Below are 26,002 nucleotides of genomic sequence, written 5' to 3'. Positions count from 1 at the left end.
TTTAAAAGCTAAGTGTCCTGTATTCTCTGGAAGCACATTCCTCTTGAGAGTCCTGTTTTCTGTGAACATCCTCCCATCATAATTTTTCTGACTTCCAAACCTTCTAATTTCATAAGCAACATATCACGTGTATTACCTGGAACACTTGTTTAAACAATTTGCAAATGGCTTCTCTTCTTGCTTCCTTATAAGATGTCTGGTGGACTGATTTATCCCAAAGAACCAAACCTCCACTGAATTTAACACTTAGTACCTTACCCAAAATTTCTACCGTTTGGATAAGAATCCCTCTTTTCTTAGGTTCTCTCACTTCCACTAACAGTGTTCTTTCTCATGGCCCTATCTCAGAAAAATATACATGAAATAAAAACAAAAAAAAAAATTATCTAAGTCTCTACTATTGATTTAACAAGAATTTTTGTGACATGACATGCTAGTGAATCAAGAAAACAATGGGCATTACTGAGAAGTAGACATAGGGCGCTGAAGTCACAAACACAAGTGACTTACTTCTGCACATAAGCTTTGTGATATAAGGAATTTAAAAGAAAAAAAAATAGATGCTACATTTGTAAATGACAGATGTAATCTACATTTATTACATGTACATGTAAATCTACATTTATTAAAGTGATGGATATCCACTGTACAAATGGCCTGAGTTAACATAATGAAAAAGATGTGCAACTGTTAGTAAGAAAAAAAAGTTAACCCTTTCATATGTAACAGAAGAAACAACTCATTTGTTTAATAGATGAAAAATACTTAGAATACTACTTACCCTAAGTTCTACTGAAGGCTTTTTGATTTACAGATATTAGCTGTTATCTCTTCTAAAATGAGCCCATCAAGTACCTTTTTGTTTTACTTTGCAGGATCCAGGCTCAGCTCCAAGAAATAAAGTATAGTAATTAAGGACTCAAATGTAATTTAATATATCAGTTTGACATCTTTTAACTTATGTCTTTTCAAACTCCCTTGCCCTAAAAATGATCTTTAAAAAGCAATTATACCTTTTTGGCCTCTAAGGAAGGCTTTCCCAGAAAGCCTTTACTCCAGAAATAATGACGGCATGTAATAAAATTAAGAAAAAAACAGATTTAAAAAATTCAAGGGCAACAATAATCTCCAAGTCAGCAGAATCAGAAGATTAAAAATACCTTGATAAATAGCTAATGATATGAAAGGCAGTCTTTGGAACATATAAAAAGTATGCTCCTATCTAGGAATCAAAAGCCTTTGAAAAAGATTATGGTTTTCAACCATTAACAAGCAGACTTTTAACAGTTAAAGTTGTAACTCACAAAAATAATAAATATAAAAATATAAAATGAAATAAATCAAATGTAGATGTATGCTGCATAATACAAATGACCCTTCAAACAGATTTAAAGGAGGGTCACAGCTATGTGACGGTAAAGAGATGATTTACTAATTCTGCTTATCAGATTAAAAAACAAAATCAATATACTATATATATATATTTTAAATCATACCCTCTCTTTTCTTTATTTTCTAAGAAACAACGTTAACCACACACATGCCAGAGCATGAATTTAGATATCTAAAGATCCTAAAAGGAATAGGGATGTTCATAAAGCTTGCCTCCAAGAAGATGCAGACCCAGAAAAATGCAGGAAATGCACGTATCTGCTTTACATGGACATTTTCCCCTCCATAAGGCTAAAACTTTAGAAAAATGTTTATAAACAAGTAGTTTTTAAATAATCCACTTCAAAACATTAAAAAATCTCTATTATCAGAGCGCCTGGGTAGCTGAGTCAGTTGAGCATCCGACTTCAGCTCGGGTCATTATCTCACAGCTCCTGAGTTCGAGACCCACATTGAGCCCCACACTGGGCTCTGTGCTGGCAGCTCAGATTCGGTGCCTGCTTCAGATTCAGAGTCTCTCTCTCTCTGCCCCTCCCCCACTCACTCTCTCAAAAATAAAAATAAACAAAAATTTTTAAAATTTTCTATTATCAAATATTTAAAGATTTACTGTTAGTGAAATATTTTTACAATTAATTTTTTTGTTTACTTTTTAAAAAGTTTTTATTCTATTTTTTGACAGTGCATACGTGTGCAAGTGGAGGAGGGGCAGAAAAAGAGGGAGAGAGAACGCCAAGCAGGCTGTCAGCACAGAGCCCAACATGGGGCTTGAACTCATGGGGCTTGAACTCACGAACTGTGAGATCATGACCTGAGCGGAAACCAAGAGTTAGATACTTAACCGACTGAGCAACTCAGGCACCCCTTAAAATTAAAGACTACCAATAATTCCATCAAAGCAACAGGAAGTTACAAGATTAACCTCTTTGCTTTTAAAATAAAAAGGAAATCTTCCAATTAAATAGCAGACATGTATTTATCTCTAATTCTTATGGAAAGCCAACTAAAATCAAAAGTATAAAAGTTATAAACAAACAAGGAAACAACACAGAAGGGGAAATAATTATAGACACAATATGCCAACAAGTTTTGGGATATAAATGAAAACTGGACAGAGTAGTGGTAACCAATTTGAAAGAAGAAAAAGCTAACGTTTAAGTGAGAAATTGGATCCATGCTTAGGAATTGGACGCGAGGGGGCAAGTGGAGGTGAGACGGTGTGATAAAAATACAAGATTGGCTGACAGTCTGTGTTAAGAAGCAGTTGGACTTCTAAGTTCCCTCCCTGGCTGATGGAGGCTGGTGACAGACCCTAACATGGACAGGTAGTTTAGTCTCTGGAGATACTGAACCAGAAAAGTCTTGAACTCAGGAACACTGATTAACACAGGAGACTGTACTGAACAAGCCTACATACTGAATGCTGTCTGCCTCGTGGGCCACATCACCCTCCTCTCTGACTCTGTGGTTACTCTGCTTCCTCCTACTTCTGTCTGGCAAATCTCCCCTGTGCATCTCTTGTAAGGATACTTAACACTGGATTTAGAACCCACCCAGACAATTCAGAATGATCTCTTCACCTCAAGATCCTTAAGTTAATTATATCTGCAAAGACCCCTTTTCTAAATAAAGTATATTCACAGTTTCTGGGAATCAGAACATGGACTTATCATTTAAGGAGCCACCATGCCACCCACTACATATAATCAGCCAACACATCAGCCAAGTTCTAAGTGTTTCTGAAGAATAAAATAAAGCAAAACAAAACAAAAACAAACACACTCCTAATGTATGTTCGTATAATGGATCCAATCTCTAGTTTATATTATTATAATTCTATCCGGCTTTCTTAACATGAAACTGCTGGCTTTTTTTTGTTTTGAACATAAGACTTTAACACCACAACTACGAATAACAGGACAGGGTTAAGGAATTGAAGACATAAAGAAGGTATTTCCAGATTGGCATTCTGACAGACAGCTGCCAGTGAATGCAGTTTATACATGGACTGACTCTAAATTTTAAAGATTTCATAACATTAGGAATACAGGATGAAAAGCCTGGGTTCTGACCCATTATGCCCAGGAAAGGGACAATGAGAACTTTCACAAAAGCTCTTCTGTTAAGACTGAGAAGGGAAGGGGCACCTATTAGGAAAATGTGCAACAGCAATAGCAATGGTGCTAAGAAAAGGCAAAATAGGAGAAAAAAAGGAAAATCTTATTTTTTACTTAATTAATATCCTCCTTTATCCATTTCATTAATCTATTTCTAATTTCTGAATAGCATTTTGGCCCACCATTCCCACCTTTAACTTGTCTCCTTCTCTTCAACTGCTTTAAAATCCACCCATTCTGGGGCACCTGGATGGCTCAGTCAAGCGTCTGACTCTTGATATCAGCTCAGGTGATGACCTCACAGTTTGCGGGATCGAGCCCCGCGATGGGCTCTGCGCTGATGATGTGGAGCCTGCTTGGGATTCTCTCTCTTAAAAAGTCCATCTATTTCAAGTAACTTCATAGGTTTGCTGACCTACGTCCTAAATGCATATTACAGTTAAATCAAAACTTCTCCCACAAAAAGGGCAGTCACTGAATTTACCTCTTACTATGCCTAGTGTAACTGATAATGTGCAGTCTAGACATACTAATGTAGAATCTGTTAATCTTATTTACCTTAAGTCATCTGTCTGTCTGAACTTTAAGACTTTAAAAGATACAAGGATAGCACCAGGTACAAACAGGCACTTAGTAAATATTTTTGATATTAATAAATGACCCTATCAGAAATACTATATTACTTTTTTTACGTTATTCACATGCAAAACCAAGCCCAATAAAAATAGTGACTCTGGTGGTTTTCCCACAAAAATGAAATCACAGTGAAAGCAACATTTAAAAAATAAATGTGCCAAAGTGTTGTTAGTATGGGGTAAGAAGTTTTAGAAACAAATTATTTTGAGAGCAAAGCCACTGGTTTGACAGTGATTTAGAATAAAGGGAAGTCAAGGGCAAAAATGCAAATGGTAAGAAAGAAGAAACAATGGCACTGGAAAGAACCCTTTATGTCTTTTCACAACTCATGGAAAAAAAAATCCCAAAGCAAAACAAATGCTTCTATTAAAAATTATTTTGAAATGAACAGAAAAAAAGAAAAAAAACAAAGATCTTTCTTTTTCCATCTTCCTGCTAGCTCTCTCTTGCTCAATGCTGCTGGGTCTTTCTCTAATTTTTAGAGTAAAATGTCCCTTGTGAGAACAAAGAAGGTTAGATTTTTTTTTAACTAAAAAGCATACATCCCCAAATACAGTATTCATGTGTTTATACGTAATTCTGACAAACACTTTAAAAGAGCAGCACCAGTGAGCATCAGTATCATACAGATAATTAAAAAAAAAATTGGGGCCCCTTAATATGCAAGAGATAAAGTTAAACAGCCTAGAAAACTTTTGTCAAATTAGGTAAAATGGCAACTTAGTCAAATAACTTGAAAAAATACTTGAAGCCCTAGGCTAGCATGAAATTCCTGAATGCCCTTCTTGCCAGAGGTTCAAATGGCAAACCGAAAGACAAGCAAACAACTTCTAACAGAGACTCCGTTGCCCGATGCAACAGAAATGAAGCCATCAAGTACGCCTGCACTTCGCTTTCATTGAAAAACAAAACAAACAGCCCTACCGAGAGTGCAGCACATTTCAGAACCTCTCACCTGGCACGTTAAGAAGGAAACTATAGGGGCCCACAGGTGGAAAGAACTGGAGAAGCAAAGTTACGGTGCCAGACGTTACAAACGGTAGTTATACTCTTATCTTCCAACGGGTCAGACATCACCAAGCGGCCTCAGCACAAGGATGACTCTCCACGGTGTTCCCCAAAGCTCGTCTCCACCGTGTTCCCCAAAGCTCCGACCCTTCATATTTTGAAGTTACACACCATCACGGTTACCTCTGTGAGTGAACATCTCAAACCAAAGCCGTATCCCTCACTCAGGTTTCTATTCTCCAAAAGGCACAAAGGGCAGGGTTTCAGATACAGAGATCCCGCTCCATCTCTGACTCCCCTGGTTCCCGACCACTAACAGCAGGGGTACGTATGTCACTTTTAACTGGCAACTTCCATACTGAATAAATATCATCATGAAGCTTAAGAATCCAAACCTTTACATCTGTAGTGTGCTTTTTCACCCCAAAACTTCAGTTTAAGAGCTAAAAGTCAGATGTACTGAATCCTACATAAAAGTCTTACCTGTTTGGCTTTCAAGTTCTTTCCACTTGAACTTTTCTCACTTGTACCTGCATCCATCCCTCTCAGAACGCTGATGAAATCTTTCTTGGAAACAGTCGATATCAATTTAGCACGTTTTCTAATTGAGCTTCCGGCTTCCTTAACCTTTTCGTCAACGTTCTTTTGATGCTTCTGAACAGCATTGAATAGCTGTACCACACCCCTACAGAACAGAAAATGACCAGAACAACATTAAATACAATTACACTAGAGTACAAACATGGAGGATGAAAACAATGTATTTTTACCACTTAGGAAAGAGGCAGGCATTTAACAGGCACTCAAATGAAAACAGCTGAATCTGAAAAATGAACATACATTTCAACAAAGGAATATAAATTTCTGAATAGAGAATAAATATACGTGAATTTATAGGTGATTTTTCTTTTCAGCTTTCATCCTTCTAAATCAACTTCTGTGCAATTAGAACTAAAAATTACTTTTAACAAAACATTTATTTCTCAAAATAGAATTCTACAATAACTGAAGGCATCATAATGTGTTGGAAAGAGAGCAGCCTTCACAGTTAGCTGTCTAACCATCTGACTGTAACATCTAGAAGGTTTTCTAGATCCCAATTTCTTATATAAATGGGAAAAATTATACTCAAGTAGCTTAAAAAATATTCAGTTATATTATCTGCAATTCTTCTAATATAAAACTAATTTTAAAATCCAGTTTTAAGAAATACTTATTCAAAAAACTTTGTTCTGTAGTTAAGTTCATTCCAAGATGAATTCTGAAGGTTAGGACCTGCCGTGTCCGTTACAGTAGCCATGAGCCACACAGAGCTAGTGAGCCATGAAATAGAACTGGCTAGTCCAAATTGCAATATACTCCAGGTTTACGATACACACTCACTTCTGAAGACTTAGTATGAAAAAAGAGGATTTTAAAATCTCATTAATAATTGTTTTATACTGACTATATGATAAAATAAAAATGACTTGGATATAATGGGTTAAATAAAATACATTACTCAAGTTAATTTCACCCCTCTCTCTTTTTTAACTGTTTTCAATGTGGCTACCAAATAATTTTAAAATATATATGTGGCTCACATTATATTTCTAGTGGACAACACTGATTTAAACTATTAACATCCTTTCCAGCTCTAAAATTCTATCACTGGGAGAGGTACTCTGCCATGGACCCTGAGCATCTCTGTACATTCTTGCTAAGTTTTTCAAGGATGCAAGGCCCTGACTGTTCCTTACACAGGTCACTTCTGAGAGTTAGTTTACGGTATGCAACCTTGAGGGAAGAGGTAACATCTCCCCAAGACAAAGAGCAGGCTTGTTACCATTCACCATAAAAGCAACAGATTCCCAAGAACAGTGTTCTCCTGTAACACAACCCATCGCACACTCAAGCATCCATACAGGGCACCTGTGTTGCCCCTGAGGGACAATGGTAACCAGTGGGAACGTGACGCTCTGGCTACTGCTTTGCCAACAGTCCTTTGTCTCTGACCCAAAGTCTCCTGTCTTCTGCCAGTATCCAGGAAACTAACAGGCTAGCTTATTAGCTTATAAGGAGGATAAAAATCCGTAGCCTTCCAAGCAGGGTTGGGGCCAAAGTGAGGAAAGTGAGGTACCTAAGGTATAAAATTTAAGGAGGTACTTATTCTTGTGCACCAACCATACACTTTTCTAAATTATTTTTATGTTATTAATTTATTTAATTCTCAGAGAAATCCTGCAGGGTGGACACAATATTCTACTGTTTTTACAAGTAAATAAACTGAGATGGAGAAAAATTAGGTAGCACGCACAAGGACACACAGATGATTAAGTCGGCACTGGGATCTGAACCCAGCAGTCTGGCTCTACTGTTCAAACTCTTATCTCACTGTAGAACAGTCAGATGGATTTTAAAAATGACCCAAATAATGCAGGTAACTAGAAAATTAAAAGTAATTCCGTTACATATAATTGCTATATTCTTCAAGTAGCAGCTCAAATGTGCTCTCCTCTGTGAAGTCTTCCCCACTCCCCTGACAATCTGCTGCCGTATGTTCCCAACACACAGGATATACCTCTGGTCTCAAAGAGACTAGAATTCCTACAGGTGAGTAGGCAAGGACCACCCAGCAGCCACCAGGTTCTATTTATCTTTGGACACAGAGGGCATCAAGTAAACATTTGGTGCCAATGATAAAAAATGCAGAGTGAAAGGCCTGCATAAAGCTGCTATAATGCAGAATTCCTTACGCCTCAAGTACAATGCAAGATAACAAAAACAGTCATCTAGTGCCATAAATTCAGACAATCGTCATAAGAGAAATGCATGTCTAATTACACTGTTCTCGTGACTATAAAAACAAGACGATCTCAAATTGGTTCAAACCAGATATACACTGAGGACATGGTATTCTTGCCTCACGAGACCTGCAAAACCTTTGGCTGAATTCAGTATTAAGTAGGCAGGTTTTGATATAAATCACATGGCTCTGAGAAGGCAGAGCTTAAGAATCGGGTCTAGTCAGAAATGGATCACTATCAAAGCTTTAGTATACTTATTTTTTAAAGGGCAAGAACAGTCTTACCTTGTTGCAATTCTCTGAAGATTTCTCTCTGTTTCTTTGTCTTTGACAACATCTGGCTTTACTCTGCACATCATTTCCCATTCCCGCTTCTTATCGAGCTGTGTTATAAATATTGTTATGTGAAAGAATATTAGGCATTTTTGAAAGTGCAGCATACTTTGATATGATACTCTGTGAAAGGACAAAGGTAATAAATCATTCTGGCTTAGTTTGTCACAAGGACTGAAAAAACCCACATTTGGGGGGTTCAGCTCAGGGGGCCTGTGGTTAGCACTCAGCATGTCATGTGAGAAGCACAAAGTGAGTTTCCGTCAGGCTCTCTGACAGCAGGGGCCTGGAGAGCTGCCAGAGCAGGGGCCTGACTGAGCCAGGCAGGACAAGGTGGGTGTGAGAGAGCCACCTACCTGACCTGCCACCACCAGATCATCGGAGGTTAAGCATCAGGCAGACCCCAAACTACCGTCTTTGGTAACCACAAGTTTACACATTCTTTATTTTTCAGAAACTGTCTTTCTCAGTAGTCAGAATTGTTAAGAATTTGTATCAGCTTTTAAAAACAGAGCATCATATCCATTAGTACTCTGGTCCCAGGCACCTGACGTGACACATCAGCACACTCCATTGGCATATACTGCCGTCTCGGGCCAACGTATCACCTAATATCAAATACATCAAATACACCAAATACGATGAGCTCATCCCCAAGAAGCTGGTGAGCATCAAAGGCATAATTAGAACCAGTAGGAAAAAATCTCCTTTTATCTGTTCCTTTTCTCCATCTGTGTAATGTCTCATTTTGTATTAATGAAAACGTCTAATCACAGTAAAATCAAATTCCTGCTCTCGCTATAAAAGATTAGCCAGATTCCTTTCTAAGGGAATAGATTCCTCCCCAGATCAGATAATTTACTTTAACTGTCATGAAATTCAGTAGATTATGCCAGAAATTTAAAAAGCTTACTTGTAAGTTTAAAACAGCTGAGTCTTAATTTTCTGTAGTACCCAAGGCATGCATAACCCCCAAATACTTTTTAAAAAATTTGAAGTATATTTTTATACTTATGATTGGAAATAAGTACTTGATATTCCAGAAACTGACAATATTTAACAGTAAAAAACAATGTGATTTGCATAGACTCTACTCAGAACTATATAAGAGCGTTTGTATCTATTGTGTCCTGCTTCTGGTATCAATAGGTGTGTTTTCTTTTTTTTTTCCCCCTTTGCAAATGTATTATTTTTTAGCGTTTATTCACTTTTTTGAGAGACAGAGACAGAGTGTGAGCAGGGCCGGGGCAGAGAGAGAGGGACACAGAATCCGAAGAAGGCTCCAGGCTCTGAGCTGTCAGCACACAGCCTGATGCAAGGCTAGAACCACGAACGTGAGATCATAACCTGAGCCGAAGTTGGATGCTTAACCAACTGAGCCACCCAGGCGCCCCAATGTTTTCATACATTATGCGAACAGTATCATCTCTAGCTTACAAAGCACTGGCCTGGAGCAGAGTGAAGAGACCCATTTCTCTTGGCTTCAAAATATTCTTACCTTCCCTAGAACACTGGGGCTAGAAGTAATTAAGGATCTTATTTTTAAAGCTTCCTCCAGCTTTTGTCAGAAAATAAAGATTCAAATTTTCAGTTGAAAAGCTATTAGTAAGATTTAGAGAGAAAATTTATCTTAAAGTAAAATGAGAATACTGAATTAATAACTGTTTCTAAACACAACACTTGAAAAAGCTCATCTTCATATAGCCTTCTGCACAGAGTAACTAGCATTAGAAACAAAGAAAACAATTCCCTTGAAACAAGGGAAGGGGGATGATGAACTTAAAAGGAAATATATGCCAATTCAAATCTTTTTTCTTTTTTTTTTACCTAGGAAGTACCTCTTGGAAATCAGTACTTTTACATTGTCAGTAAGATTACAGAAAGTTATTTTTCTTTCATTAAAAAGTATTTTAGACATAAAAGGACATCATCAAGTACAAGAGATTTAAAAATCTTATTGTTTCTTTATTTTTATAATACACAATGGCAAACTGAAGTCCAACTTCTGCCCTCTAATCAGCAGACAGTGTGAGTCTAACTTCTATCATCAGTGCTTTAACCAAAGTTATAATGAATTCAAGTTTATCTAGCACTGAAATAGTCCGTTTGCAGAACTGCAACCAATCCCTGAGGATGACATCTTCATAGATTTATATTACAAAACAGGTTTTTAGCAAAAAGTAACTAACAGGATTATATTGGTTCAGAACCTAATGATGATGATACAAACAGCAAAACTGAATGAAATACTTAGCCCTAGGAGTCACTGCCACATGTATAACTTACTTGCTTTTAAAAGGATAAATTTCTTGGGAGTTTAATTTCTATTTCTTTGCTTAGATGCTTAAAAAGTGAATGTGCTCAACGGAGTAATTTAGATGAGGTTTCTGAACAAAACTGTGGTTATTCAACCCTGTGTCAGAAGCCAGTTAACAGCCAGAATGGGAACTGGACCAACACTGCCAGGAAGGATTCGGTGCAGATAGTAACCAGACGAGGCAAACAGTCTGATCTACAAAACAGCCAGTAAGACACACCTGTTTTCTTTTCTCCAGTCTCTCTTGTTTTAACTTTTCTTTTTCCCTTTCCAGCTCTCTGTTTTTGACCAGAATCGTGGGTTTGCTTTTAGGAGTTTTTTTGTTAAGAATTTTGGCCATGGCATCTGCCCAGCCCACATTAGTTCCAACACTAGCTTCGGGTGCATTTCCATTTTCATTGCCATTGGGTTCAACTTCATCTTCATTATCAGCTTCTGCCGCTTCATCATCAGAAGAAAAGTGATCCTTTTCTGGCCCACAGCTTCTTACAGAACCTAAGAGTAGAAACAAGTTAACTCTAACACCTGAGGAAGAGGCTGCCAAGGCCATGCCGACCCCCAGGGCCTTTCTAAAGCTGACAGTCCTCCATCTGCCTCTGTTCCTGCAAGAGGGGGCTTTTCAAGTCCTGCAGCTCAATGCCAGCAGAGGGCAAAAGGACCCTCCCTCCACCCTGCAGTCATCAGGCCCCCAAAGACCTGGCCCAGTCATGCTGGGCCTCAGCACCCAGGACCCAGGTAGGAGAAACAAATCCGACAGCCCACACCACCTCTCAGCCATCAAGGTAGCAGCAGGTACTGACATGGGGGCAGTGTAGGGTGCGTTCAAGTCCATGGGCCTTAATTGTGTCATTAAACTACTCAAAGAGACTAATGAAGATTATATATATATATTTTTTAATTTTTTTTTAACATTTTATTTTTGAGACAGAGAGAGACAGAGTATGAACAGGGGAGGGGCAGAGAGAGAGAGGGAGGGAGACACAGAATCTGAAATGGGCTCCAGGCTCTGAGCTGTCAGCACAGAGCCCGACGTGGGGCTCGAACTCACGGACCGTAAGATCATGACCTGAGCCGAAGTCGGACGCTCAACCGACTGAGCCACCCAGGCGCCCCTGAAGATTATATTTTTAAAACGATTAACAAACAGCTTTAATCATCAAGAAAATGGTATAATGTCTCCATTGTAAAGGAAGTCAGAATAACCTCTCTGGAGATTTGACCCAGAGATTTAAAATTCTCAATTTGTGTGTGTGAAAATCTATAAAACAAACATAAAAACACAGTCTTCTTTTATAGAATTTGCACATAACATTATAAAGTTAGGTGTTTTAACATTTCTGAAAAATAATGTAATAAAGTAACATCCACTGAAGATACTGAAGATTAAATGGCAACTGAATGACAACATCAAGTTCTGAGCCGCGGCTATGAAAGTGGACTGCTGGAATTTTATCGTGCACAATCTCCACGAAAAGTACAGATGGGTTATTTGCCACCTGTCCATCTGGGTTTTTTTTTTAATGTTTATTTATTTTTGAGAGAGAGAAAAAGGGAATGCAAGTGGGAGAGGGAAAGAGAGAAATGGGGACAGAGGATCCTAAGCAGGCTCCATGCTAACAGCACAGAGCCCCATGTGGGGCTCGAACTCACAAACCATGAGATCACGACTTGAGGGGAAGTCAGACGCTTAACTGACTGAGCCACCCAGGCACTCCTGCCAGCTTGTTCATCTTTTAAGACTCAAATAGCTGGGGTCAGAAGGTCGGCAGAAAGAAGAGTCTAATCAGTGGCCTTGCCTAAAAATCAACTTGCTGAGAAGCTCTTGACCTTTAAGTTTTGCATGCTTTCTCAACTTCCGGAGCTCAATGCACTTGACCAACAGGACCACCAGCATGGTATGCCTACATCGACAGGAGCCACAGCCTTCTGGACAGCTTCTGTTCTGTTCTTCAGAAGCCTATGGAGCTTATTAGGAAATCCTTCAAAGGAGACAATCATCCAACAGCTTAGTAACTTGGAATATTTCTTCATAAGCAGAAGAGGAGCTAAAAAAGCACCACGTTCTGGGGAGTCTGTGCTGGGTCTATCTCCCCGCACCAGAGTGAAGCATCATAACCAGGACGTCTGCTCCTACCTCTGAGAAGTCTCATTGTTTTTTGTTCTTACTTCAAAATAACCTGCCTGCCCCTCAACTCAACTCCCCCCTTCCCTAAGTAATTTCAATTAAATGTGCATATTGTTTTAAATATCCTTTCTTTTTTTCCCTTAATTCAGCTTATTGTCGTGACAACAATAAAAGGAGCTGAATGTACAGTCAGCTGTTAACTTCTGGGTGATCCTCTCTACTATCTCCCCTGTAGGTCATGAATTAAGAGAGATGTGCCAGAAAGATCCGACTTTGCTAGTCATTGTAATACCTGCAATTCTGCTATTAATACCTTTATTTAAGTATTGGGAATTTATGAAATGAAAAAGATGTAAAACCAAATTATTTAATACCTTTCAGATGAAAATTTCTAACATTAGGAAACGGAAAATAAAAACATATGAAACATTTTACACATATAGAAAAAAATGAACCTCAAGCACATAAGCAAAAATAAAGTATCTTCAAAGCGTGATAAGTGTGTCAATGTTATCAAAAAGTAAATGAGATAATGGGAGAAATTGCTAATAATTCTACTGCCCTACTATGCTATGCTGCACATTTCTTTTCCTTTTTTTTTTTTTTTTTTTTTTGGTTGAGAGAGAGTGAGCACGAGTGGGACAGACACAGAAGGGGGGGGGGCGGGAGGAGAGACAGAGAGAGAGAGACAGAGAGAGTCTTAAGCAGGCACAGAGCCCGGTGAGGAGCCCCACACAACCTTGAGATCATGGCCTGAGCTGAAATAAGGAGTCAGGACATTCTGCACATTTCTATAAAGAGAAAAAAATTTTAAGTAGAAACTCATTTGCCACATATTTAATCTGAAGCTTTCTCTGTATCCTGCATGCTGGGTAAATGTACAAAATCTAAGAAAGTGTGACTGTAAGCTCTGACAAGCAAATACAGGTGATTTAAGGACTTTATTATTTATAAAACATTTTAAAAAGTACTTAGATTTTGCCAAACAAAAGCTTTTAGCACCATCATTCAATTCAATGAATCTGTCTACTATATACCAGATTTCAGAGTCACACAGTTTTTCCCTGAGAAGCATCTCCTAGGACCAGTGTTCCCTGGAAAGTACACTGAGAAACAAAGTTTAGAGAATGTAATTGGACAAAAAAAATATACATGTTTTATTCCTGAGTTAGTAGCACTGCACTGATATAAAAGCAAAATAAACAATTCTGTGACAAGTGCTTCTCCTAGTAAGAAATGAATCTAAATGTAAAGAGGCATAACAGCTTAAAAGTTTGTGTTGATGAAGAAGAGCTGGGTGATTAAAAACAGAAGTCTGTACCAGCTCTTGGTAAAATGTCAAAACTACAATACTGACATCTAGTGTTTTGTCCTGATGAATTCACACACAAACTGCAACAAATTTCACGTTTTCAGTTGCACTGTAAAGGCAGCCAAAAGACTTTACGACTGTAATAAGCTACTCCAATTCTCTATTTCTAAACTTTAGTTATTTTTCTTGACGTTTCTTACTCAGACTATCGCAATATGCATATTCTAGGCACACAATAAATCCATGAAAAGTTTTATAACACCATTTTATACAACCCATATAAACCAATTAAAAAATCCCAAAATATCCACATGATTCATAAATTTTGATCTTTAAAAAGAAGTTCTAACTCAGAGGTGTCAGGCATTCACTGCAATAATGGAAACGATCAGGTTTTATATAAATAAAAAAATGCCAATGTAATGAGGTCCTCCAGCATACTAAAAAACAGGATTTACTTCAAGGATACCGAAGATAAAGCAAATCAGAAAGTAGAACTGGTTCTTAAAATTTCACTGTACACTATGAAAATGAGATTTTTTTTTGAATTTTCTACTAACTGATCTTTAACAACAGAAGTTAAGTGAATATATCCACAGCACCATATAAGTCTTTGGAGCACCATATAAGACCTTTGAAGTCTTGTGTGTTACCTTAAACATTAACTCTAAGTTTACATCCTATTTTTAAAATCTGGAAATTAAGGAAGGGCTACAAAGAATGCTTACTGGAAGTAATAACTAAAGGTTCCAATGTAACTTTCTGCATTCATGGAAATATTCTATCGGAGCTGCCCACTAACCACCAGGTATTAGAATCTACTGAAGTGCTTCCAATGAGACCAGGACACCTGAGGAACTGAATTTTTAATCCCTTTACATTTAAAAAGCCACGTGTGGCTAGCGGTTACTACCTACCATACTGGCAGGCCAGGGTTAGAGCTCTGCGGTACTGTGGTAGGCATGGGCATTTCCATCTCCTGCTGCCTTCTCTCCAAACTTCCAGCTCCCTTTCAAATTTACCATCTGTCTCTGATCCCAGATTTAGGGAGCTACTTTCCTTAGCCTTTGGAAATGGGATAAAGTTTTAAGAAGACTCAGTCCTTCAATATTTATTGGGCATTCATGAATGGCCTTCCCCTTCCCATTGGGGAAGGAAAGGGAAAGTGAAAAATCTAGATGCAGGTTTCTCTCCTTGAAGAAGTCACATGTTTTAGTAGGGTCGATAAATCCATTAACCAACTGCAAAATTTGGTTTTACAATTTGTAAAATTCGTAAGTGCTCTTTTGGAAAAGAAAAGGTAATGAGGAAAGGGTGACTGGGGATATCTTTAACAAAGGTTATTAAAGTTACTTCTTAGGTTAAGCAAGGGTTTCAATGACAAGAGAAGGGAGGAGGCCAAGGAAGTAAGATTCCACAACCCAGGGGCATTGAAAGAGGCAGGGGGCATGATCACTAAAATCTAGAACCAAAAACGTCCTAGATCTGAATCAATGCCCTGTATAAAAATTAAAATTATTATGATCATCATTATGGGCATTCCAGGCAGCATAAACCAGCACGTCCAAAAGCATGGGAATGTTAAAGGTGAAATGTTTATGAAATGACAACAAGTTCAGACCAGCTGAAACCGGATCTGGGAACTAGAAAGTAAGGACTGAGTATAAAAAGCTGGCTGGTTTATAAAAAAGCTGGTCTGATTTACGATCCAAGAAATAAAATATGCACATTAACCCCCAAATTAAAACCAAGCAGTTTAAAATTACAGCACTATACGTGTGTTCCAGTAAGAGGCCAAATTTCTTGTGTTTTTTTCCTTTTGGTACTTACCTTAGGACTTTATTTTTAAACAGTTTCTCTATTGGATTAAGAAGGTTGTTCTTTTAAAATACAAATACCATCTGGGAGCATTAAGGCTATTGGTTAACATTTAACTTACTTCACACCTTTAGAATTTACTCTAAATCAAACAGAATCCCTCATAAAAACTTGGTAGACATCAGCTAGTGGTAGTTAAAAGTATGAAAACAGAAGTCTGGCTGCCTGAATTCAACCTCAACTCCAGATATAAATCTATGTGACTTTTCTGACGGTTATTAAGTTCTCTGCCTTAGTGTCCTCACTTGTAAAAATGGCAATAAAATAGTATCTACTTCAGTATCTGATACCGTTTATGACGATTAAGAGTTAATATATATAAAGTCCTTAAGAGAGTGCCTAGCCCATAGTAAACATTTAAGTGTTGATTACATATCACACACATCAGACACACATGATAAGAATTTTAATGTGGTTGTGGAGAAGGAGAAATGAACAAGCAAGGAACACCTCTGGTAGCCGGAATCTACAAGACATGTGAAGAGTTGAATGGGAATCTTTGGACGACCAGTTGGTTATACAGCTCAAGGATGACAAGCTCAGGTTATAAAATCAGACAGACTTGGCATTAAGTCCTGATTCCATTACTTCCCAACAGTATTGTCTCCTCTTTGTCTCAGTTTCTTTGTAGCAAAACAGGCATGAAAACAGGATTTACCTCATTGATTTGTTATGTTGATTAAATGAGATAACACATGAAAAGCACTTCCTACAGATCTGGTAGTCAACATGAAATAAATAACAGAGAGTAACCAGGCAAACAAGGACACTGAAAACCTGGAAGACAGACCAGAGATGAGAGATAGGAAAAGCTTTAAGGATGCCAAAAGGGGCGCCTGGGTGGCTCAGCCAGTTGAGTGACCGACTCCGGCTCAGGTCATGATCTTGCAGTTGGTGGGTTCAAGCCCTGCGTAGGGCTCTATGCTGACAGCTCAGAGCCTGGGGCCTGCTTCAGATTCTGTGTCTCCCTCTCTCTCTACCCCTCCCCGCTCGTGCTTTGTCTGTCTCTGTCTCTCTCTCAAAAATAAACAAACATTTTAAAAAATTTAAAAAAGAAAAGGATGCCAAAAAACAGAGGGTAAAACGAATTTTGCTTCCATTACAATTCTATCTACTGTCTCAGTTACAGCCTATAAGGCACGTGCCAGGGAATTATCAAGTGAAGACTAATTTTGACTTTATTTTAGAAGTGATCAACGTCACTGTCCCATGACTTTTTTTTTTTTTTAAGTAAGCTCTACACTCAAAGTGGGGCTTGAACTAACGACCCCATGGTCAAGAGCTGGATGCTCTACCAACTGAGCCAGCCAGGTGCACCATGTGCCACAACTTTTCAAAGTACTCTAAAATACTGACAATTCTAACTAGCTAACATGTATTTAGAGCAAGACACTATTTTTATTGTTTTTAAAGTGTATTTATTTTGAGAAAGAGAGAGAGAGAGAGAGCACGCACCAGGAAGGGACAGAGAGAGAGAGAGAGAGAGAGAGAGAGAGACAGACAGAGAATCCAAGCAGACTCTGATGTCAGCACAGAGCCTGATGTGGGGCTTGATCTCACAAACTGAGATCATGACCTGGGCCAAAACCAAAAGTTCGATGCTTAAGCAACCAACTGAGCCACCCAGGCATCCGGATGGAGCAAGATACTATTTAAATAAACACTTTTTATGATTACCATTTCATCTTCAAAACACTCTATCAGTTGCTCTTATTCTTCTATTTACATAGGGGATGATTCCAAAGCTTAGAAAAGTTAAAAATCTGTCCAAAGTTACAAAGTTAACGGGACAGAGAAATACAACTGTTTGATTCCTGAGGCCCTAGAAAGCTTTGAATCAAAGATTCAACTCAGACTAATCTGTACTGAGCTAAAACAGAAAATATTCATTAAATAATTTAAGAAAGCTTGAATTGAAAAGAAATTTCTAGGGGCACCTGGGTGGACAAACTGGTTAAGCATCTGATTCTTGATCTCAGCTCAGATCGTGACCTTGCAGTCTTGAGATTAAGCCCCTTGCTGGGCTCTGCCGGCTTGGGATTCTCTCTCTCTCCCTTTCTCTTTGATCCTCCCCACCTCACATGCTCATGCTCACGCTCTCCCTCTCCTTCTCTCTCAAAATAAATAACTAAACACTAAAAAAATTTTTTTCTAAGCCTCAGCAACCAGAAGAGTCCCTTCCTCATCCCCATTCTGAGTCTGCCTAAGAATGCACACTGCCCTAGTTATCAAGAGTTTTGAAACTACTGCTCCCCATTCTAGTTGTAAATCATTTGTTCTGCTCAAGCCACATGATCTTTCCTGCCAATTACTACTGAATTTAGAATATTCAAAATTGATGTTTTAAAAAATTTTAAAGCACTTATCTTAGAAAAAAATGAAGTCATCCCAGCTTTCCATAAAAATAACCAAAATTAAAATTAAAGTTCTACTATAAGACAAATTAAAAGATGTGCTATCTAGGCAAGCCAAAGCATAGGGCCTGGAGGTAGTTTGTTTCCTGAGTCTGTCCTATAAATTGCTAAACTACACAAGTAGGACTACGATATAATTCATTTCTTAGACGTGTTCCTTTGCTATTTTTAAGTAACTTACATGATGAAGGAAGCTATAAGCTACAGTTTGATGAAAAGCACATTTATCTGCTAGGTTATTATATCTAAAATACAGCTTTATAGTTTATCAAAAATGAGGCGATAGCTCTTAGGACCTTCTAAACTGGATTGTTATCAAGTCTTGTGTTAGACGTATATGGCCATTTTTCACATATATGACCAGAACAATTTAGAAAACATGAAATTACCATTCTTCTCTACCAGGTTACAGTCACATGAGCCCCTGCTATGAGGGAGGGGTTGATTGCATCATTGTGCTGGATAATGACCGAGGCTTTTTTCACCCGGGTTAATTTACTGACTACAGAACCTTTTTTTTCAAACAGACAACAAGCTTAAGAATAAAGTTAGCATTGTGTCTAAACCTCCAACACTGCATCAATTCAATAAATCTGAGTAGTTCCAGGATAACACAGAGGTGGAGGTTATCAACCTCCCCTGCATGATACTTGATATCATCAACCATTGTTTTTACGTCTTCACCTGACTTGTTTTACTAACTAGGGAGGTTATGTGTGCCTGTGTGTGTTTTAAGAATACAAACTTAAGAACCAACTATACACTGTATCAGAACCTGCAAGAAGGTATCAGTTCAATAAATCTGAGCAGTTTAAGGTTAACTCAGATACAGGTGTCATCATCCCCCTTTATAATGATTGATATTTTACCTCCCACATAGCTCTGATTTGTAATCACTTGTGATACTACTATGATCAAATTCCAAACCCTACTGAAAAGTATTACAATTTACTAAAATTCAGTTTGCTATTTACTAAAATCATTTTGCTATCATGTAAGTTTACATTATATACACTTTGTTAATTTTACCCTCAACAAAACCTACTACAAGAGAAAAGTGTAAAAAATCACAGTAAGTGAAACTTCTAATTTATTCAGTGACTAACTAAACGGATATTAAGTACTATATCATGTATTAGGTTCTATGCCAAATTCTGATACTGCTGTTACCAAAGCTGACAAACTCTCTTATCAGAACCAGGAAACTTCTGCAAAGTCTCACAACAATACTTAAGAGTTTTACACTGGTAAAAGCATCTATGTATATATACACTTTTATGTTTCTTACATAATGTGTCAAAACAAATTAAAGCCAGAGGGAAAAGTTCAAACAATGCATGGGTTATACCTGTGTGTTTTCTACGAAATTTAAGTACCATCTTGCTAAATGAATTTGCTTTCAAATATTCATGATAAGGCACATCTTTATCAATTTTTAGGATCCAATTAAAGTTCAAAGAGAAGCCTCTGATTCAGTTTCCTGATAAAATGAGTCGGTACACTTCACTTTAATAAGCCTATAATTTGCACACTGATTCATTGATGTGTCTGAAGCCAAATTCAATCTTCTGCCTTTAAAGTTTCTCAGCGTCCATTAGCTGAAATTTTTTGAAATCTTACTAGTTCTGCTAAGGCCACACGTACATAAATAACTGAACTACCAAAGATGGGTCACCTTTCCAGAAACTGATTTCATGAGAGGAAAACAGCGAATCCTTACATTAAATAACAAATTATGAATTAGACAAAGGGAGGACGTGCCATCTTATAACCAATGGACCTACATTACTCAATGTATTATTAAATAAAAGGCTTTTTATAATTTACCTCTGTTGCAGAGGTACAGTCTAAGTCCTGAAGGAAATCCTGATGGAGACAACAAAGTCAAAACTTACAGGGTACAGACCAGAAAGTGAAGAGAAAAGAAGTAGGGGTCAAGAGTGTAGACACTAAAGCCAAACTTCAATAATGGCTGTCATTTATCAACCCGATGATCAGCTTATGTATTGGGATAAGCAGGTTATAACTTCTCTGGGTCTCAGTTTCCCATAAGTAAAGTAAAAATAATATCTATTTCATAGGGCTGTTGTCAGAATTAACTGCACTGATGCACCTATGAGGAGCATAGAACAGTACATCGAAATGCTCAAAAAATACAGCTGTTATTATGTAATTGCTCTGCCACTAGAGTACACCCAAAATTTATGGTGCTACGAGTTTTTTGGTAAGTTGGTTATTTGGAAAACTGAATGTTTTCCTTCTGAAAAACATTTCAAGTGGTTCCCTTCTCTCTCTTCAGAGTCCTGTCCTAGTGCAAGCCCTGACACAGGTTTGCAACTGCCAATCAATGGTTCTGGCACTCCATGTCAGTCTCCATAGAGCCGGCAGTGGTATTTATAAACATGTGTCATCCTCTGCCTTAAAAGTTCTCAATAGCTCCCTACTCCCTACAAATGGAGAGTCCAATCTCCTTCATATGACACACAAGGCTCTTTACAATCTGGCTTCACCCTCTGTTCCCAGTTTCACTTGTTTAACTTCTTTGAATAGCTACAGCCATAGCAGACAATTCATTGTGTCCTAACTAGCCCACGCATCTTAAGAGACGGCATGCCATCGTACTTGCTTTTTCCTGTAGGCCTGAGGAAACCGTCATCTCCACCCCCCAGACTTAGGAAATTATTCATCCTTCTAAGGCCTAGATGAAATGCCACCTTATCCATTTATTCAACAAGAAAATCTACCTAATACTAAAATATGCAAGGAAGGCCCTATGAAAATAAATAGGACATAGTTCCAGCATTTGGGAAACCTGTATCTATAAGGAGAAAGACATGTTAAAATAATAACAGAGTATACTCTGAGTAATACATGTAAGACAGAAAGCGATGCCTAAGCTGGGTTCTACAGGATATGGTTTCTGTTTCCATCCTTACACCATTTTAATTGGACCGTGATTGTAACAACTACTTTTTAATAATACTCAAAACATATTGCAGTCCTGTGTTTATTATCTATCTTCCCTAAGACTATAATTCTAGAGCAGAAGTTTATTCATCTTTTGTATCCTCAACATGAAGTCATCCAACTACATCAGATAATTAGGTTTCCACATTACCCCAGACCTTTCTTAATCCACAATGTAATGGATCTACAGTAGTGAGAGAACCTCAGGACCTAATCAGCATTGACAATACTGCACCGAGAAGTCAGAACAGCTCTAACTTGGAATTATTCAGTACTTGAACAGACAAATCTGATTGACACCCAAATTTGTAAGCAGTACTGACATTCTGCTTCAAATGCAGGGTTTCTTTGACAACCCCACATGAACTAGTCTGTTGAGTACAAGAAATATCAGAACCACAACTTCTAATTCCTGCTCAACAAATGGACCGTTTTCCTCAACTCCTTTGAAAGGGGATGAGGAGTGTAATTACCTAGAGACTGCAGTAGTAAATGGCAGTTTCTTCTTCTTGGTCTTGGGAAGTCCAGGTTTATCCATTCATTTACTTAAATTTCTGTGAAAAATCCAGTATACATTCCAGCTGGGAGAGATGCAGAGCAATTACACAATATGTCAGATGATTGGGGAAAGACAGAAAAAGAAAGCCTGAGAAGTTAAAAAATGAAGGCAGGGAGGCAAGATGAAGGAAGAGCAGTGGCAGTACGTTGCGGAGGGTGATCAGGGACGAGTCTTGCAGATAAAACACTGAATCAGAGATGGAAGGAAGTGAGGGAGAAACACGCAAGCATTTGAAAAATACTCTAGGCAGTGAAGCCCCAGGGAACGCTGAAACCCTGGTGTGGGAGCCTGTCTGATGTGTTAAATCACAAGGATATCAATGAGGCTAGATTACAGTTAGTAGTTAGTGGGGGGCAGAGTAGGAAATTAGGAGAGAAGATGGCCTGAAGGTCACCATACAATCTAAGGATTCTGGATGTTATTCTGAGATGGGGAGCCACTGGACCATCTTGAGCAGATAACTCCCATGACCTGTACATTGTAAAAGAGCAACTCTGGCTATTGCAAAGCTCTAGCTAGTACAAAGGAGCAATAACTGGACCGCAGAAGGTCAGGGGCTGTCTGTAATTTCTTGTAACCTAAGAAGTTAATGCCAAGGACGAAGGTAAAGAGGTGCAGCACGGTCACATCAGGGCTGAAGGCCTCAGAGTATCTTTCCTTCCTTTCAACAGCAAGCGTTTCTGAGAGTTCAACTGATACTTTTATTCTACTTCAACCACGTACTCGTTTCCTTCATCGCTATCAGGTCTCTAACTCCCAGAGTCACGCAACTACCACACAAGAAAAGTCAAGTATACCACCTCCCTCCCTCTAACCTCTTTTGGCCTTTTGCTCCTTCCCTACGAAACCTATCCCACTCGTAATTTCAAATGGCCCCCCTCCCTTTTGCCTTCCGTCTCTGTAACCTTTTTGCTTCTGTCAGCACTAGTTTCATCCGTTTTCATTAATAACAGTGACAATGGAAATGTGTAGTAAAAGAATGTGGAGTTTCAAAGCGTCTGCCCCCTGAACACCGCTTCCTCGTCTTCTCACTGGGCCCAAATCGCCCCTTCGAGGCCACGCCGAGATAAAACTAGCGGCAAAGCCACTCTCATCCCCTCCTTGCCACAAGTTCAACCGGGCCTTCTTTTTCAGCAGCCAAAGCTCAACCCTAGTACCTTACCTCCACTGTCGGCAGCGTCTTTGCCCTCTTCTTCCAGCTCCGAAGCCACTGCCCGGGCTACCATTTTCATCTTCTTTTTCTTCTTCAGTGAATTTTTCAGCTTTTTCCCCGCACCCACACGTGAGTCCCGCGCGGCCGCGGCCATCTTTCCTCACCGGAAGCGACCCGTGAGAATTGCGACCGGTGGTAACAAAAAGAACTTCCGCATTTAGTTCCGGGAACACAAGGTTCCGGGGCGGGGCCGTCTAGCCCGGAGTTCCGGGACTGGGCCCTCAGACTGTGAATTGGTGAGTGTCCAGGTGAGGTCCGCTCCTGGGAGAAAAACCATCGGTGACTGTACGTTCTCAGCCGACTCCTCGGCCAGCTCGCCCTTGCCCTGGACCGCTGCCGCAACCAGGAGCGGTTCACTTTGATTTCCTCCCTACACCGCTTCCCTTCTGTGCCGCTTTATTGAAAGTCGGTTTAGGAGGTTCCTCCAGTGCCCCTTCCGGGCCTACTAACCGCGCCCACAGCTGGGAAGCGAGAAAAGCGTGCTCGGCGGTGCCGATTAGAATATCTGTATCCTCCCTTCTCCCCAGGCACCACCGCCAGAGACTCATAGCGCAACACACCGGATCTGTCTCAAAAACTTAATCACATAATCTCCCTCTGATTAACCCTCGCCGTGGCTTCCAATCGCGAAACGGATAGAATGTCGCATTCTTCCCCTGGGTTCGAGGTGGCACGGGGCCCAGGCCGCCCTCTCCTGCGGGCCTAGCTCTGGCTCCGACCGCGCAGAGCGGACGTGGCGTGTGGATCCCTTGCTTCCACGCGGTGCTCCTGCCTCCCTCCCCGGCCAGCTTCTCCCCAAGGCCAGCCTCTGCCTGTGCAGCGCCTCCAGGCAGCTACTGCAATCTGCCCCTGCCGTTCCCCCCCCCACCCCCAAATTGTTGGCTCCTTCAAAGTAGGGACCAAAGCTCATTCACTATTCCATCCCTCAGGCTAGCAAAGCTGGCCCAGAGTGGTGCTCAAAAAACATCTTTGGAGGGGGTGAATTAATGAATGACAATACAACTATCGACAACGTTGATAAGTCAGACTAAGACAGTAAAACTTGGCATCACGTTCTGTAGGCCAGATACATTCCAAATAAAGTCTTCTCTTCTTGGTTTTTCATACTTAAAATCTGTAAAGGAGTACAGATTTCTCATTTCCGCACATCCCAGCTGGTGTTTATGGGGGGACGGGGGATTATATTTACATAACCCCAAACTCAATACGTTTTAAAATAAAACGCTGTTTTGTTTTTAACAGCTCAGGAAGTGTTACATTCCAAATACAATTGGTGAAAAGGATAAAATTCCAGCATAAATCTTTTGAAAAGTGCAGTTGCTGTCAACTCCAGAGGTACATCCCCTTGGGATATAGCTGGGGCAGAGAAGTTGCCCAATCCTGGTCAGTGTCCATCTACCATTCAGTCTCAGTCACCTGTGACCTGCTGACTTTCATACTTAACCCTTGTTTTTGCCTACTGTTCTACATTGAGTTCAAAACAAAGTTGGGAAAGCCTTGAAGAAAATTGCAGGCAAGGAAGCAAACCTGAGAGAGAAAGATGCTTACAGCGCAAAGGAGGCGGTGTGGCATCCAGGTACCATTTGCCAATATTACTGAAGGTCAGCATTTTACATCTTAATGTGATGGTTTATTTATACGTAGGGATTTACTATGTTTAGCTGCAACTTAAGTTGCTTGGGGGCTTGAATTGGTTGATGGTTATTCATTCAATTTTTTCTCTTTTAAAAGGAACACAAAACAGGCTCCAGATTTTCCTGCAGAAATGTGATTTTCAGAAAGGGATTACTACTACTAAGTGGGAGATTCCTGTATTAACGTATTTAATCTTCACAATAAGCCAGTGAGCTAGGTACTATTGTTCCTGTTTTAAAGATGAGGAAACTGAGGCACAGAGAAGATTAAATAATTGCTCAAGGTCATGCAGCCAGGAAGTGACAGCATCGCATTCAAACCTAAGTAGTCTGCTCCAGGGTCTGTTCAACCACGGAGCAATACTGCCTATTCATACTGTTGCACTTGTGCATTTAACAAGTAGGTACTGAGAGCAGACAATGGAAATTTCTGGCAAGCACTGGAATTCATAAATTTAAAAAATGACAAATTTCTGCCCTTATAATGAACTAAGATAATTGAAAGGTTTGAAAATAAAATATCCATTGTATGGTGGAAATGACTAAAGTCACCTATATCCTTGTATAAACGTACCCATGACAGTTGTCAGCTTGTTACCTCTCAGTGCCACATTCACCCTTTTTGGCTGCTCTCTGAAAAAACAGGCAGATCCTTTAAATATTTTTCTGTTGCCTACCAGCAGGACGTTGTCAGTAGAGGGCACTATAATGACATTGTAAGAAGAAGGAGCCCTCTTCCCAGGACAAGTATGATCCTCCGTTCAGACTCCTGCCTTAGCTTTTCTATCCCCAAACTCCTATGGTACAGAAACCAGCATCTGGTTTCTGCAATGTACAGTGGTCAGCAGTACCTAGTGGCCAGCAGCTTTCCCCAGCCAACCCCCTTATGCATCACATAGCAGAATACTTCCAGCAGGACACCTGCCCATGAACAATTTTCTCTGGCACCTTAAAGGGCAGCAATTTCCAGAAAGTTCTGGAGGGTAAATTTCCAGCAAGTGTTGCTGGCTCAGCCCCAGTGAGCCACTGCTATGCCCTTTCCAACAAGATCTGAACCTCAGTTATGTGTGTGAGTTTGGTGAGGGACTTCTTCCTTGGGTGCTTTATTTCAGCTCTGGGGGTATTCTCTGTTCCTTTTATCTGCTGTTACTATACCCCTTAGAATTCTCTTCATTTCTGACTAGCCAATCCCTTGTTACTCCAATGCTCTGTTATAGTTAACCATTCTTTATATTAAACATTCCTATTTAAATTGCTAAGTAATTTTCATCTCCTGATTGGCCCTGACTGATACAAAGCTAGAATAAGTGGT

At 39.4% G+C, this 26,002-nt stretch overlaps 1 protein-coding gene across 1 annotated transcript in view; it reads right to left on the bottom strand.

Moving 5' to 3' along the window:
* The window catches only part of RRP15 (ribosomal RNA processing 15 homolog), a 39,886-nt gene extending 16,705 nt beyond the window's left edge, over positions 1-23,181 (bottom strand). The window contains exons 1-4 of the mRNA XM_043568187.1: positions 23,006-23,181; positions 10,809-11,083; positions 8,224-8,321; positions 5,637-5,838 (exon numbers count right to left, since the gene is read on the bottom strand). Of these exons, the coding sequence (XP_043424122.1) occupies positions 5,637-5,838; positions 8,224-8,321; positions 10,809-11,083; positions 23,006-23,150 (720 nt within the window). The 5' untranslated portion in view covers positions 23,151-23,181. The remainder of the gene's footprint in view (positions 1-5,636; positions 5,839-8,223; positions 8,322-10,808; positions 11,084-23,005) is intronic.
* Positions 23,182-26,002: the final 2,821 nt, after the last annotated feature.

Source organism: Prionailurus bengalensis, chromosome E4, assembly GCF_016509475.1.
Source record: "Prionailurus bengalensis isolate Pbe53 chromosome E4, Fcat_Pben_1.1_paternal_pri, whole genome shotgun sequence".
Lineage (NCBI taxonomy): Eukaryota > Metazoa > Chordata > Mammalia > Carnivora > Felidae > Prionailurus > Prionailurus bengalensis.
Note: the sequence above shows the minus strand (reverse complement) of the source record. Positions and strands in the feature narration are given on the sequence as shown.